This window comes from Argiope bruennichi, chromosome X1 (genome assembly GCF_947563725.1).
Source record: "Argiope bruennichi chromosome X1, qqArgBrue1.1, whole genome shotgun sequence".
Taxonomy (NCBI): Eukaryota; Metazoa; Arthropoda; class Arachnida; order Araneae; family Araneidae; genus Argiope; species Argiope bruennichi.
The window spans coordinates 7,702,253-7,720,200 of NC_079162.1; the positions used below are offsets into that span (position 1 = coordinate 7,702,253).

Consider the following 17,948-nt stretch of genomic DNA (forward strand, 5'->3'; position numbering starts at 1 on the left):
TAATATCTATTATTTGTCTAATTAATGTTTTCAATTGCATGTTTTTTTTTATTATTTATAATACTTTATTACCTTTGAAATTCACATTTTTGGTAAAACATATTATATTTTGAATTTGACAAGTAAAAAAAAAAAAAAAAAAAACTTATTTTCACTTTTAGTGCTCAAGTGAAATGCTTTACTTTTGAAATTTTAATTCTGATAAATTTTTAGTGGAATCAAAATGTTCCTAATAATAGAAAGTCTTAATCTATGAATTTTGAAAATGATTTACTCCATCTTTCACCCTGAAAAATGTAAAGTACAGAGATTTTCTCTATCCATTTTTTTAAAATTTTATTATTGAATTATATATTTTTTTTTCAAGCCACTGACAACTCTAAAAATTGTCTTTTATTTTGTATTTCTTTATAATTATTGTCTACTGTTTGAAAATAAATATTTTTACCTTTTGGGCAGATATATCTTTTAAATAATAATGCTGCATCTTCCATGTACCTTGTTCCAATAGCATGGGCTTTACTTGGAAAGTAGTCTCTTTATCAGAAGACATAAATTAAGTCAAAATTATTTATTATTTACTCATGGTCTGTAAAACCAGTTCATTTCATTTCAATTCAGATGTATTTATAAATTTATTAAAAGAAGTAAAAATAAAAATAGTTGAAGTAATAATGCAAGTGCGATTCTGAAGCTGAATAACAATGCAAAAACCTAAAATATAGCTGAAGTAATATTGCAAGTTCGCTGGAAGAATATAATTTGCATGTTTTTACTATTTTTCTCTAGATTCTTGGTTTTGTGATTGATTTTGAATTTATAAAATCATGTTCTTGTATTAAAAGCAAATAATAATACTAAGTTTTATCTCTTTGAAAAGATGTATTGGTTATTTTTATAGAATGTTGAAAGAATCCTCTGATTATGATTCTGTCACTAAAGTGTTAACTGTTTCCTTTAATCTTTAGTTTGTACTTAATCTTTAATGAAAGCTCATATTGGAATGAGTACAGTAGCTTAATCTGATTAGGTGAAGAATCATCCATGTATTTGTAGCCCCCCCCCCCATTATCTGTGGCTTTTATTTGTCACAAGGCTTAATTTATGCACTTTCCAATTTTCAATGCATCATCATTTGTTTTGGGGAAAAAAATCCTTAAATATGCTCTAGAAATTGTTCAGTTTGGTATATAATAAAAATGTGTAGATATTTCAATAAATTATATTGTAGATTTATGAGATTTTTTTCTTTTTAAAAAAATTTACTTTTTTTTTCAATTTATGAAAATTAGCTAGATTTTTCCATCTTTATATTTTTTTTAAAACTTATATTTATTATTTCATTATTATATTTTGTATACTATTCAGATATTTTTCCTAAAAATTAAAATATTGATACCTTACACAACTTAGCATTTTTAGATTTTTTTTTTTTTTTTGAAATAAATAGAATTGTAATTTTATTCATTATACAAGCAGTTTTTCTCTTTCAGAAATTACTTAATTCTTGAAATGAAATTCACTTTTTCTTGTGTTATATTGTTATTTCAAGTTTTACTTTTTAGTGATATGTGTCCCATGATTTTAAAAAATAATTCAACTAAATTAATAACAGAAAGGATTTTTTTTTCCTTTTTACTGATTTTATATGGCTGGAATTATGAATGAAAATGTTGTTAGTCATTGTCAGTAATTATAACAGTAATATAATTCATTGAAATAATTTCAATAAATTATAACAATATTATAATTTATTGAGTTTTTTTTTCTGTTTCTATAGAGGCATGTCAGATAATCATTTACATTTAATTTTATATATACTCTTAAAAAGTTTGAATACCTTAATACTGTTATTTAAAGTAAATTAGTACTAAGTGTTAGTATCAGTAAATTATTTGTGAGCTGTTTCCCGAAGGTAGTTTAAGAATTGAGACATCAGGAATATCAATTTAAAGCTGGGGAAATTTATAAATATGTCTAAAAATCAGAGGAAATTGTGGATGAGTGCATTTCGTGTCAAGCATGCATGTAGTTGGTGATTTTACATTATTATTTCTCTTCATTCTAAGCCTAATGTGCCGAAACAATCATAGCAATAGCAACTAGGAAAAATTTTCCTCAGGGGTTTGACAACTTTTTGAAATTTTATAAGATGAGTAATAAGCTGATGAATGTTGCTAACTGCAACCCTAATGAAACTTTTGGTAAGATCAGTTATTGCTTTTCAAAGATCAGAACAAGTTAAATAAATTTTGGTTTGACCTTCTCTCAACTCAAAACCTCATAATCATATCATTGTTAAAGATTACAATGACACTTTCTCATGGCAACAATAATGTTGAGAGAAGATTTTTGGTTGGTAAAGATTATCTGTGGGAGAATATGAAAAAAAGCACATATTGCCAGAAGAATTTTTTCAGACAGCGTTCAAGCAAATGGTAGAATAAGTAATTTTGAAGTGTTGGAACAATTAATTTGAAATGTGAGGAATTCCTGAACCAAATATAAAAAGAAAGAAAGGAAGAAAAAAAAAAAAGAAGCAAAGTAGCAGCACAAAGAATGGAAAAGCAAAATAATAATATTAATTCTTTGAGACAGCTCAAAAAGAGAGTTTAAGAGCAATTTTGCAAAAAGAAGCTTTTAAAACTTTTCATTCATTTAAAGAAAGGATTCGATATTTTAAACCATGTATTTTCTATTAGTATTCTATTAACTTATATTTCAATTTACATATTAAGTATTATTATTTGTAATGTTTCAAATTTGAATTGTAATAGGCAAGCATTTGCATTGAGTTATTATCTTTAAATTATTATCTTACATATTGGGTGGAAACAGTAAGACGCTATTAAAATATTAGACAAGAAGATGCTGAATGAGATTTTTTGATTGTGCCTTGTGTCAGTTTAATGTAGAAGAATTAAAATGATGCCTTTTCTCTTTTTATGTATATAGTTGAATTGTTATATTTTAATTCCCTTTAGCCTTTGGGATACACAATGCTTTAAAGTTTCAGCTCAAATGAAAAGATGTTTTAAGCCATCTGTTTAGGCTTAAAGGAGTATGTTGATAAAATTTTGTAAAAATTGTATTCATGATTTTGATTCTATGAGTGTTCCATCAGCTGAATCACTGTATCACAAGAGCTATGAAAAGTAATATAAAGCAAATGCTGCAAAATGAGTCAACAAATTGTAAAATGAGTCAAAACTTTTACATATGAATGAAAAAGCACTATTTTATATTTTTGTAGCAGAATTAGCAAGCCCTAGATTGCACCACAAGGGAGAATGCTCAGATTCACTTTCCAAAGGCGATTCTTGAAATATTTTCAGTGTTTCAAAGAGATTAAGTATACCTTGCCTTGCCTTGCCATTTCCAATGTAATCAACTGACAATAAAAAAATTAACTACTGTTATATTTACAATTGAAAACTAAGTTATAATATACATATAATTAAAAAAAAATATTTGCCCAATCATATAAAATAGTTCCAAAACTCTGTATCGCATGTAAAAATTCATACAGCTCCAAGTAAAAATGACCAGGACTACTGATTAAAAAAAACACTAAGCTTCTGAGACCGAGATTAAAAGTCAGTTATTACTAAACTTTTAAACTCTTTTCTGTAATATTTCTTGAATTGAGTTCTTTATCCCCAGAAAAAAGTTAAAAACAGGAAAGAAAGACACAAATGTTCTATGTCTTGTCATATGATATCATTGCTGCTGTGTTCCTACTGATGGGCCACCTAATTTTATTTGACTATCATGTGTATGTTTAAGATGCAGTAAAAAAAAAAAAAAATGGCATGGAAATTTTTTACCAAAAATTTTTCTTTGTTGCATTAAAAATTCTGTAAAACAGAAACTTAAAAAACAGGCTTTTAAATAGTGTGTCAGAGCTTAAAATATGGATCTGCTTGGTTCGTGCATCCTTTTTTCTAAGAAAGGAAGTTGAAAGTGAATTGTAAACTTAATGCTTTCCATTTATAGTTGAATTTAATGGTTTGAAAAATAATGTTAGGTGTTTCATGTAGTGGAACGCTGCAATGGAAATGGTTAATGTGTTAATACCCATTATCCTATTTATATTTACTTTTCATTTCTGTCAAGTCAAATGCCTCCCATTTTTTTTTTTTTTTTTTTGAGATGGCAGTATATTTTTCTAATCTTATAAATGAGTTTCAGTTGGCATATACCACATTTTAGCCAGGTTTTGAAGTAAAAAAAGGTTACAATGTAAGTTAATGTTTTTTAAATTTTATTTATTTTTTAGATAATGAACAGAATTTAAAAGTGATAATTATTTTTTATTTTACTAATTTTTCAAGAATAAAATTAAACAAGTGAAACTAAATTTTGTTTCAAAATTTAATTTTATTTCATCGTTATTTTATTCTTACTGTTTTTAATATAATTTAAAAGAATTTTATTGAAATCTTTGTTTTAGACTATGTAGAATTACTTGAAATGTTCTTTTCAAAGAAAATGTTACGAATATAATGGTAAGGGAATTTTATCTGATTATTTAATTTAAAACATAAAGAAGATGCTCTAAGTAAATGGAATTTGTCCTTTTACCATTCCAAGTTTTTATTTTTTACATTGATTTTTACTACTCATTTTTTTTTCTTTTCTTGATGAGCCTAAATTTGAAGGGATATTTTTAGAAGATGGGCCAAAATCTGTGTTTGAACAATTTAGTAACTAGTGGTGAATCAAAAATGTCTTAAGCTTAGAAATGTTCTGGATTTTCCTATATCTAAACAATTTTAATTGTATATAAACTTATTAAATAGCATTCAGAAGAGGAAGAATTTGAATATGCTGTCAAATATTATATTTTTTTCAATCTGTAATTCTTTTGTTACTGACTCTATTTGCATTGAAAGTATTCTTGCTTTGATTAGTTTTAGAACTGCACGATTGATATTTTTTACCAAATCAAAATAAAGAATAATTTTTGTCTCATAATTAAGTGAAGTTTAAGTTTTCTTTCTTTGTTCAGATTCATTGTAACATTCAATTAATACCTTAGATATTTGGATTGTGAAGAATAAAGTAAGTTGCCCCAATTGATATACTCCCTACTAATTTTCTATAAGTATTTAATTTTTTAATACTGTTCTACATTGTCTTGGTTGGCCTATAGCATCAATAAAAGATATGAATTATTTATATTGGTTTTTCCTTCAGTCATATTACTGACAGAAAAGCCATTAACTGTTTGCAGTATTCTTTTATTTCCAGTTCTTGTTGAAAATCCATATAGTAGTAGTACAAATGATTTATTTTTGTATTTCAGATCTTTTAAATTTTACCTTTTCTTAATTATGTCATAATGTATACACATTCTAAAATTATTTTTGTATTAGTTTGTATTGCTAATTAATTTTCTTATTTATTTTAATTCTGTAAAAAAAAAAAAAAAATGTGTGTTTATATTTTAGAATCAGTTAGAAGAAATTTTCCAAAAGTTTGATGAGGAGGCTTCTTTCCAATATTTTAAGAGCTTCCATAGAGTTCGTGTCAATTTTACAAATCCTACAGCTGCTGCTAATGCAAGAATTCAGTGTCACCAAACTAAAATTGGTGATAGTGTTGTCAATTGTTATTTTGCACAGGTAATTCTTATTTGATGAAACTTGTTTAAAAATTTAATCATAATTACAATATTTTTTTTTCTAGCTCTGTAATGAAGTACTATACTTATCTACAGTAGTAATGATTTTCAAACTTATTTTGCTTTCTAATATCTGATTTTGAGGATCTTGACTTATATCTACTATCATTTGTGTTTCTTTTATGAAATTAACAAAAACAACTCCCTTTTACATCAATGGTTTCACAAGTGATGATGACAGTTCTGGATTGTGAATGAATTTATCTGCTTGTTCATCCATTATTATTTTATGATTATTTCCTATCATGACAACTACTGTGTTATTAGGAGCACATAAATCATTTTCCTTTGAAAATGAAGCATGTCTTTCCTGAATGTTGGAATCTGTAAAATGCCATTGATTATTGTTTACACGTCTTAACCATATGCTTACTGTAACATTTTTGCGGTATTGTGGAGCATTTCTGAAAGTTATTGCCTTGATTTGAGGCTTTCTGTTATTTATATTAAAAAGCTCTATTATCCAGAGGTGGGGTATATATATATATATATATATATATATATATATATATATATATATATATATATATATATATATATATACCCCACCACATTGATATATATATATATCAATGCAAAATCAAGACCTAGTGTTATAATTTTGATATTTTCCTCATTTACCAGAGGATAATATTTGATTTAAAATTAATGTTTTCAAATAATACCTTGTAAAATATTAAAAGTTTAATAAAAGGGTTTAAGAAATTCACATTAGGAGAAAATTTTATCCATTGACTTCATCTCAGATTTCAAAACCATTTAATCAAGCTTTGTTGACAATACCTCTATAGTATGATGTTTATATTATACTGTAGTCACAAAAATAATCATTTAACATGCAATACTGCGAATCTCAATTTTTTTAGATCATATATGAGAAAAAAAAATGTTGCATTTTCTTAATCAGTAATGAATATTTCTAATTTTTTTTCACATGAGGCATGCATTTTCTTATCAGATGTGAAAAATACAGTATTCTCTTCCTCTTATAAAATGTAGAAAGGTGAAAAGTGATACTGCAAACAATGATATGTATTTTTTTTATTGAAATATATAATTTTTGGAAATTTTTAATATGATTACGATAAAGTATAACTAGTTATTATTTACTAAATCTTTTATTTGTTAATTTATTAGCAAACCCAAGTTTAATACAGTGGCAGTTTGTCAGCTGAGAAATTGGCAGTCCTGCGAAAAGTATTTATCAAGACATAGCAAATTTAAATATATATATATTACTTATAAGTTTCCTAAGGTTTTTAGTTTTAAATCCATCTGTGAAGTTATTACATTTCAAAAATATTAAATAACTAGTACATGATATAATTCCTTATAGTTTTTGTTAGTAGAAAATTATGTGAATGGTCAAGGGATGATACAGTGATAAAAGTAACACCCCACACAGAGTCTTCTAACATTCTCCATTCCAGTTTATAATTCTCATCCAGAAATGAATATCAAATGAGATGGTCAATAAATGATCTGCAACAGTCAATGTTTTTTTGCATGTAGTATTAATAATTGGCACATAAAACTGATAATCTGCTTGAAATTTTAGAAAATTATCCATACACGTGTTTAGAAGAGTGACTTCCAACAAAATAAAATCAATATCGAAAACCAAATGTGTTTTTATCGAGATAGCCGAAATCAAAACTCGAAAATGGAAAATGAGAGATAAGTAAGCTGAGAGAACTAAGCCGAATGTGGATGTAATTGAAAAAAAGGAGCTATTTCGCAAGGATTTTTCTGATCGCAGCTGTGACGCCTTTGAGTTGAAAGAATTCTTTTCGTCTCCAAACAGTGAACCATTTGTGTGTACAATGGTCTTTCATAAGCTATTCGTAAATTGCCCCCGACTTGTGTTTCTCTTGCTTTTTGATTCATTTTTTGCCTTATTTTCATGTTTTTATTATTTTTTTTCTTGATAATTATTCTTGCAGTGTGAAAAAGTTGGCAAACTTTATATTCTCAGAATGAAATGTAATTTAAAAAAATAATTTCAGAGCAAGCTGTCGCTGCTTTTATTAGATCTTTATTGAATCTTTCATTTCTGGAATTTAAAAGCTATTCAACCGGGTTGCCATGCCACTGGGAGAATCTAGAAAACCGGGAAAACATAGGGAATTTATAAATCGACTGAAAAAACCGGGAAAATTCATGAAAATTTTCATAAAAACAGGAAAAGTACTGGGAATTTTAAGTTTCTTAATTATTTTTTTCCCCATCTAAAAAATGACGATCTCTAAATATTGCAAGAATAAAAGATCGTGTCAAGCTTCCGAAAACGAAACAATACCATTGGCGATTGTGTAATGCGGAAACTCGCCCCTTCTCTACACTCTCTCCCCCCTTTTTATTTGCTTCATAGATCATTCCAGTTGCGATTTGCGAGACAGTTGTTCTTTTAGTATGAAATTCCGGAATTGAAGCTAATGAGTATGGACAAGACTTCTGTAACTGCGTGAAAGAATAGAATGCATTTCTCTGGCTGTACCATACGTTCGTTTATTGAATGGTTTGTTTATTATTTGAGAAACTGTGAGCTTATTCAAAGTAGAATCGCACCAGTTTCGTGTCAACTCTTTAGTTGAAGTGTGTACAATATAAGCGCTTAAGTGCACTTCACTCACATTCCAAATATATATATGGTTTAGAGCATACTGTGCCATCTATGTTCAGTATTAATTAATATTTACTATATGAATAACTCTACAAAGAATAAAAGATACAAATAAAATAATTAAATAAAAAAAATTACAAATAATAAAATTACTTAAACATATGTACAATCCGAAAATGTCTATTTCTAACTTTTTAGTTAACAAACAATAATTTATAGCTGAATTTTTTTGGGCAATATTATTTGTTGTGTCACATTTGCCCTTTTAATATATTCAATGATATATCGGAAATATTTTAAAATATTTTCACTGAAAGTGAAATAGCTAAAAAAATGTACATTAGGCAGTACAAAAATGTCGTATTTTATTTGTTAAGGATTAGCACCATAATACTGATGCCTGAAAAATCTGCAGGAGTTGGTAAAACTGAATTTAAAAAAAAGTAATGTTGCTTTTAATGTTTTTTTAAGTAATTAATAACTGATTTGTATCATGATAACAAAATTGTTTTGTGTTTTATTTAACGTGAGTCATTTATTTTGTGTGACTTGCAATTAAAGAGCATGAGAGGTAATAAATTCCCCCGCCCCCGCTTAATAAATAAATGTGTGGCTTGCCAAATTCTAGATAATAAATAAAGAGAAATTGTTTTCTTTTATGTAAATATAAACCTTTAATATGCTTATTATTTCGAATAATGTTAAATTGTTGCTACCTTTTCTTGCCTTTTCCATTCCTTAAAATCATATTGCATTATAATTAGCATATAAGTGCTGTTAGCGCATTTCCTCGTATTTTGTATATATACGTACAGGGAAAAACACAGGGATTTTTTTTTCTGGTTTTGAGTGGCAACCCTGTTAAAAATGATTGTTCGCAATAACAACTGTGAAATAACTGATCATAAATATCAGTTAAACATGTCATCTCGAAACCGAAAGAATAAAGAGAAACTGAAATGCTAGTGGTAGAACAGTTAACTATGTATCCTTTCTAGTAAGAATTACATTTTAAATATGTCTTTTTAATCCTTAATTAAATAACCATTCAATTTATTTGCCTTAGAGATACTGGAGATGCAGTTTTCAAATTTGTCAAAACCTGTATCATGAACTTCACCAAAGATTCTGCTGTAAATTTAATTGATGCATAAGACTTATATTTCTTAGAAGTTATAACTTACTATAGTCCATTGAAAATTTTTTACTGCATTTTCAAGCTGTGTACTTCTTATGTTTTATTATGATCTGTGCATTTCTTTTCATTTAAAAGTGAAAAATAGTAAGTGCATAATAAAGGACATAGTCTACCACTTTTCTAGCCAATAACATCAACTGGAAATAAAGAAGGAGAAACCTCAGATTCTTCATACTTGCAACCACCTTCACCTGTTCGTCAGTTTCTAATATCCCCACCAGCTTCGCCTCCTGTTGGTTGGGAACCAGTTGATGAAGCACAGCCATGTATAAATTATGATCTTCTTACTGCCCTTGCAAAGCTGCAACCTGGTTTGTTCTTTTTTAAAAACTATTTATTTGGTTTGCAATAGTCTCATATCTGATATAAACAGAGATTGTCAATGTCAAATATGGTATTAGTAGAAAAGACAGGAGAAATTATGTGTAAAATACCCGATAATAAACAGTAAGTTTCACGATATTTTGTTTTTCCAAAATAAAAAGAGCAGAAAAATAATCAACAATTTAATCATGTATGGCTATTTTATTTTTTAAAAATTAAAAAAAAAAGTTTTTATATTTGTGATAGTGGTTTGTTTCACTGCAAATCAATGTTTTCTAGTTGCTATATCTGCCGTCTTACGAAAAAGAAATCAGCCCAAACTTGAGTTTATCCATAATTACATTTCTTTCTGTCCTTAAATGCTATTCTTACTTACTTTGGTGAATATGATTTGTGAATTTATTTCTTATTCTTTTTTTTTTTTTCAGTCAGTAGTTGCATAGCCAATATCGTAATCGCTAGCAACTTTTTTTCGAGTTTTATCTTTTTCTTATATGTAATTGTTTTAAGTTTTTCTCCATGAAAAATAAATAAATAAGTAAAAAACTCTTTGAAGTTGATTGGATGTAGTGGTACAAGAATGTGCTTACTCTGATTGATTGAAACAATAAGTATAAACAAACACAAAAGGATAATAAAAGTTAACAATGACATTCACTACCAAAGTGGTGTAATCAATTCGGAATTACCAGTAACAGTCATTATAATGCTACCCAGATGTCTGACCTTGATACTCTACAGAAAGTGAATAAAAAAACGCTTAATAAAAATGTAACTAAATAAATGCTTATTTATGGTTTTTAGTTAATTCAAAAACCATTATCTGATAAAATATCCATTAAACTATTCATAATGTAGAATATGAAATATAGATATTTGAAACAACTTTTTTTTTATTCTATCAGTTACTTTTAAAAGTATGGGAAACTTTTGAACTGGATGTAATTATGGATCTCATAATTTTATTTTTACTGTCTGCTTTGAATATCAATGATTGTAGTTTTACAAAGGAAACAGAAGTTTGAAATGAAATACCAACTGAACCCTTATTCTACAAAAAGATACAGGATTTTGTGTTCATACATTATGCAACTCTGTATGGATCACAATTTTTATTTTATTTCTTCCTTCTTATAAGAATTGCAAGATTCTACTGACATATCCAGACTTTGCTTCTGTAGATCTGCTATTTATGTGAGAGTGATGTACACTAAATTTGATTTTTTTTTGATCATATATTTTTAGATTGATATGATGCGAAAGACTGAAGAGTAGAGCTGTGATTTCGATTGTAACATTAACATTTAACTTTCCATTCCTTAAACATTTCCATTGTTTAAAATTGTTGTTTCCAGCAGCCAGCATGTATTTTGAAAATGGAATGGTTATCTTACAATTCAAAGCATTATATAGTTAAATTTTTTTTTCTTAATACTGCATTAATTTATGTTAGAAAACTGTTTTTAATTCGTGCCTGCAATTTCATTTTCCTACATTTCACTTACCTTATTGCTTTATTATAGAATTTTTTACAGCATTTCTAGGAAACAAATATAAAAGAAATTTTTATTTAATAATAAAATATTTATTAAACATTATAATAAATATATTTTATTAATAATATTAATAAAATATTTTTTACTATGTTAGCAAAGGCTACTTGAATAAAAGATTGATGCATATGATTTAACTCAATTTTTCCCATTCTTTATTTCCTGTTTTCGTGATTCTTTATTTGTACATGCAATAAAGCCGAAATAAGCCCAGTAGGGGGCCCATAGCATATCAGTTTTTGGGGTCCCTCTTTTCAAAACCCGATATACTTTTTACCTTTACTTTCATTTTTAAATAATTATTTTATAGCTAAAATGCAAGCTATAAATAATAAAATTTATATTATTATCATACTTGTTATAATATTTGATAAATTTTATTTTTTAATTTAATTAGTTATTTTAAATTTGACTCTCTTAACTATGTTTTAGTAAAACAGTTTTTTAAGTAAACATTTTTTATACCAAACTGAAATAACAAAAATATTTAATTTTAAGCAAAATAATAAAAATATATTAAAGCTTTTTAGCAGATTCTAAATACTCTTATGTGGATAATTAGGCTTTTTAAAATTAAAAAAGGCCCTGTTTAATGAAACTGTTTATATTATATTATGCACAATTTCATATTGCAACTATCCTCAATTCTTTTTTATACAAATTCTGTTAAAATATCTTTGAAATCATTTTTCTAACATTATGTTCATTATCCAAAATAGGCAGAGAGTTCGGGCGTTCTTGATTTGTTGACGATCTGTTACAGTTTTCCAGTTGCTTGAATTTCAAAAAACTCATTTGTGACCATCTGGCATTCTGTAAATTTTCAACGCCTTCAACAGTCGCAAAAGTTGATTGTACTATTTTATCATACATCAGTTTATTATAATCCATTGCATGTACTATTTTTTTTCTTCGTTTACTTCGAGAAATTGTGTCTGAAATATTTAAAATGCACCATTACTTCGCCAAACTAAAATGCAGTGTCCTCTTGATATTATTCTTTAAATTTATGAGCAACTTCCTTAATTGCGACGTTGATTCTTTTTGAAATATCAACTAAAAATCTAAATATTGTTTTTAATTTTACTATACTGCTTCTCTCTGTTTTATTGTTGGATTTTTAAAATCATCTGGTTCAGTTGACATTCTCATTTTAATTAAAAACATTTCAGAAAGTAAAAGGGTTTTGTGCATTATAATATTTAAAAAAGAATTAATTTTAACATGCATAAAATCTATTACATGTAAAAGTATTTTTATTTCTAGTAATACTAGGAATCGAAGCTACGGTTTAATAAATCATAACAGATAATAAACGAAAAGACTCAGAAATATCTACAATATTTTTTCAACCCCTCCGCATAAGGTCAAAGGAAGCCAATGTCACTTCCTTTTCTTTGCAAAGAATTTCTTGCAATAGTGGCAAACCCTAAGCTCACGAAGTGTTTCAATTTAAATGAATGCTGTTTTGTGGTTTAATGGCGCAAAACCCATATTTGGTTATACTGCGCCAAGCAGACGATAAAATCAGAGCAGATTATGAAATATAAAATCTATATCAACATAAACCTGGTTAAAATACAGTACTGTAAAAATTCAATTTGTGATAGTACAATATGAACATGAGTGTTAACGTATGACAATGAAAATTTAATGAGAAACAATGAGACCATGCAAAACACAAACAAACGGTAAAAAGTGCTAAATTCAAGTATAAAAACGAATGGCTCGTAAAAAGTTAAAAATGTTTGGGGGGAATTTTTCACCCACCAAGTCCTCTAAAGTTGTTTAAGATGTAGAAAATTGGTAAACACGTTCAGGATTAAAAACAGGGCATTTAGTTAAAATATGTTTGATGCTAAAATCAACATGGCATGCAGGACACACTGGTGTCCTCTCACCAAAAGAAAGATGCCTATGGGTGTATCGTATGTGTCCTGTACGGAGACGAGTCAGTTTGATATCCATCTCACGTATAGGTACTCGCGTATTATGCGTCTGCCGATCCCATACCTCTTACCAGGAAAAAAATATTTTGCGGGAAAATGCCATCTTAATGTCACAAAACGGTAGTCTAGTCCTTAAGTTAGACATCGCAGATTTTGCAGCCGGGTCGGCCTTTTCATTACCTGAAATGCCTACATAACTCGGAGCCCAACAAAAAATGATATTAAAACCACGGTTTTCAGTAAACACAAAGTGAATAAAATGTGGGTATCGATAGGATGTATCCGATTATTATAATTAGATAGCAATTCCAAAGCACTCATGCTGTCAGAGTAAATAATGAAATTATTCTGAGGAGCAGGCGAAATTCCCTGGAGAGCAGAGAAAATTGCCATCAGCTCAGCAGTAAAAACAGAGCAGCAATTATTAAATCGGTAGCTCAATGTATCAGATGGCAATATGATACCACAACCAACATGTTCAGCTGATTTCGAGCCATCCGTGAAAATTGGCACAAATAAACAATACTGTTAACGATGAAGTAAAAAGAGCTGTTGGCACACTACAGAAGCTGTTGACGACTTATCGAAACTAGCGAATGGATTCAGAAATGAAAATTGCGGGATATCCCAAGGTGGAAAAATAAAAGGGTTATGAACTTTGACTATTACATCATTAAAGTCCGAGTCGTGTAGTATCATTTTGGCTATCTCAGATAATGGCAGAATGCAATCAGAACGGGCATCGTAAAGTCTACGTAGACCAACTGGAAGCTTGTTGTGACAAATGGGATGATGAGGCATGGATTGTGTACGGAAATAAAACAAAACTGATAATTTTGTACGGCGTATATGAAGAGGTAACTGGTGACATATGACTTACAAGCTCTCAAGAAAGAAGAATGAAAGTCAAAAGCAGAAGGTGGAGAGGAGAGTAAACATAAAGGGAGTAAGATCCCAGGGAACCTCGGGATTGGGACACCCGTACTCACCTATAGTAGGTGATCCCCTGAGGGGTTAGATGAATGCTGATTTTCATTAGAATGTGTTCGAGTACAATGCCCTTGTAAATCAAAATAAATGATAATTTATACCACAAAATTTATCTCAGAACCCCCTAAAGTTGCAGGGCCCCTAGGCAGTTGTCTACTCTGCCTATTTGATAAACCGACCCTGACTTATAGCATCAGACTATTCTACGAATTTTTAATTTGAAATAAAACTTAATGTAACCAACTACTACAACTGTTTTTACTGTTTTTGTTTAATCTTGTCTCAAGCATTTTTTTGAATAATATCATTGTATAAATAAAAAAAAAAATATTTTAATGTGTAGTGTAAATATATATATATTTTTTAATTCGGTAAAAAATTTAGGCTTTTCTAAAATCTTACTTCGACTTCTGCTATATATAGCAGACTTTTAATAGTCGAACACCCCATACGATTCCATGTAGTCAGAAAAAAGCAATTTAATCTGACTTTATTAAGTAGCTTTTTAAAATTTTAAACGACATTTAAAACATAAGAAACAAACTTATTAGAGAATTACTACAATATTATGCTGTAAATACAAATAATCCACGTTTGTTTCCATTCCAGACGAATGAATGAGTGAGTAATTGAGTCTCTAGGGTAGCTGTCACTCAGTAATTGAGTGACAGCTCCTCTGCTTTTATACTAGTAATTCAATAGCTCCGCAGATGAGGTAGATGACGTCGTCACATGATTCGCCTTCCCGTCTCTGGAAGTGAGACAACTCTCCCGGACGTTGTCGGTAAGTCTGCTGCTTCTATGCCGTCGATTCTTCAAATGCTTCCATTAGGAAAGTAGGCTTTAGACGATCCATAGAGATGAGTTTTTTTTTGCTCCTTGCTGAACATGGTTAAGTCTTTTGGTAGGCGACATCCCACTTCAAAAAGGCCCTCATAAGAAATGTGGAAGGCATTCTTGAATGGAGGCCGATGAACAAAAACATGATTACGCGTATCGAGATCCTTTGGTATGTGGATCTGTTGCTTACTGTGATGAAGAGGAAAGACAGGACTAACCACTCTGAAGAATCATTGCAACCACGTCAGGACATTGATTGCATCTCTTCATGCAGTTGTCGAAGACTTGATCTGTGTACCCATTCCGCAGCTGGTGGATTGAGATCTTCGTGCAACACAATCCGGAGACTTAACAGAACGAAAGGCAGTGCATATAACCAGTTGGTTTGATTATATGCCATAGCCTGTTTAAAAGACGACGGAGAGCCGCCGTGGGCGCAGCGTCCGCCGGTCTTGTATATTTATCTATCAGTTATGAGTTATGTAGCATCTATACATATAGAAGGTGCATCTTGTATACCACGTACTAGACGCAGTTGTGTAATATCCAAATAGATAAGCGCAAACCTCTAATCGGAGTCAAGGAATTGTGCCAAAGGGGGCTTTAATATGTGAATGAATTTTCGATTGCTGACAATAGATAGAAGTCTTAAACCAAACACCTATGCCCTTATTCATTCCTGGCAAACGTATTTCAAATTTATGAGCACCTTTGTACCGCGAACTCCTGGGTGGAATAAACCATGTAGTTCGTCAATCACTCTCAGTTTTAAGTGTAAAGGAACTAAAAATCTGTTTTCTCCATTAGAATTATTAGCATTTATTGACCTAGTACCATGCCGTGTCTTTACTTTTAGTGAATTACCACCAAATTTTGCTTTATCTTACAATGAAGATCTTACTCTTCGTCATTATTTTGTAAATTCGCCTACGATTCGAAATCAGACAAAGATGAAAAGTGTATTTCTTAAATTCAGGACAATGTACAAATGTTTATGATCTATGTACAAGGTAAAAATGCGAGCTTCTAGTATAGTAAATATTTAAAATGTTGTATAGCACTTATGCCGTTTATAATTGTCGACCATGATTAGAATATTGGCATTGCCTAGATTTCTGCTTATAACCATTTTTTTGAGAGAGTTTCTTTAAAAGATCCCAAGAGTCGTAAGACCATCAGGCGAGATATTCTGTAGTACCCAGTAAGAAGTCAATAGAATCTGTAACCAACGTTAATTTCGCAACCGCAAAAGGATGGTATAATGACATTGCTTTAGCCATAGCATCTTTTAATATCCTGAAGGCTTTTTTCAATGTCTGTATTCCAATGAATCTCATTTCTTCGCACCTACCTATAGTATATTCATTGGCGATTAATTGGTTGCAATATTAGGTATATACCTAGAGTAGTAATTGACTATGCCTAAAAACCAATGTAAATCGCTAATAGATACAAGTTTGGAATACTCGATAATTGTCTTAATTTTGTCGCAATGTGGGGTGCACCCTTTACTGTTAATTGTATGCCTTTATTGTATCTTTACCAGGTTCATGTTTCGACTCATTTATTACGATACCATAGTTCCTACATCGGGTGAAAACTTTCTCTAAATGCTTTTTATGCTCAAACTGATTTTACTGACAATCAGTATATAATCCAAATAAAGGAGGCAGTAATCGAGTTTCCGTGAAACTTCATTAATAAACCTATGAAAAGTTTGCGTTGCTGAACGTAATTATAATCCATTTTCTGTAGGCGGTTCAAGGTCACATTTTCTACCTTGTTATTGGTTGTCTGGTACCAGAAACGCGGTAGAAAATGTGACCTTGAACCGCCTACAGAAAATACACAGACTATAAAAAAGTCCGAACGTTGTAATAACCGCGGTTTGGGGGATATCTGGAGGGTGAACGGCTATCTTTTGATAAGCACATACTAAATTTATTTTTGGAAACACCTTTTCTTCCTTAGCATAAACATACAATCCTGAATGCGAGGAATAGTGTTTTTATCAAGTACGGTAATGCGATTCAAGGACCTACAATCTTCCATTATTCGCCAATCAGAAACTCCTTTAGGGGCCAGTGAAATATGCCGTGTCGCGCTTGATTGTATTCTTAGATGAATTCAAATTTATAATTTCTTTAAACTTTTCTAAAAGCTCCGAATTACCGATGATGATCTTCACTACTAGGATATAACATTGAACGAATTTATCACTTGCAGTAAGATCAATCAAGCAATGCTTCTTTCAAATATACTAATAACCTAAGTGCTGTAGGAAGTCCGAAAGAAAGTCTGTAGAAAGAAAAGACTTAGGATAACAGAAAACATCAATACTCGTATCTGTTAGAAAACCTGTATGCGCATTAACATAATTTAGATAAAGTCTGCGATTTCTACTTCGAGAAATAGAAATCATCGCTACTCCTGTAGGTGATCGAGTTTTTTTTTAATAATATTTTTGTGTAAATGCACAAGGAGGTGCACAACCTTTCGCCTTTTCTTTATTTCTAGATTGGTACCAGGTTTCCAATCTTCCACGATTGTTATTATCACCTCTAGATCGCTATGGACTTCATCTACTTCGTTGCCTCGGCGGTATGCACCTTGAGACCTACCTAATTAATCTGGAAAACTCATCTATCTGCTGTTGTATTTTAAACAATTACTTATATCGGTGATTGATAAGACCGGTAACTGAAGCATTAACATTGAAGCATTCCAGGAAAAAAAAAATTGTCGATTGTGTCCGTCATATTATCCAGTTTAAGATCTCCCGTGC

The 17,948-nt window shown here is 29.7% G+C and overlaps 1 protein-coding gene across 1 annotated transcript in view; it reads left to right on the forward strand.

Moving 5' to 3' along the window:
* The window catches only part of LOC129958476 (calcipressin-3-like), a 41,303-nt gene that overhangs the window by 12,191 nt on the left and 11,164 nt on the right, over positions 1-17,948 (forward strand). The window contains exons 4-5 of the mRNA XM_056070974.1: positions 5,454-5,627; positions 9,632-9,818. Coding sequence (XP_055926949.1) covers positions 5,454-5,627; positions 9,632-9,818 — 361 coding nt within the window. The remainder of the gene's footprint in view (positions 1-5,453; positions 5,628-9,631; positions 9,819-17,948) is intronic.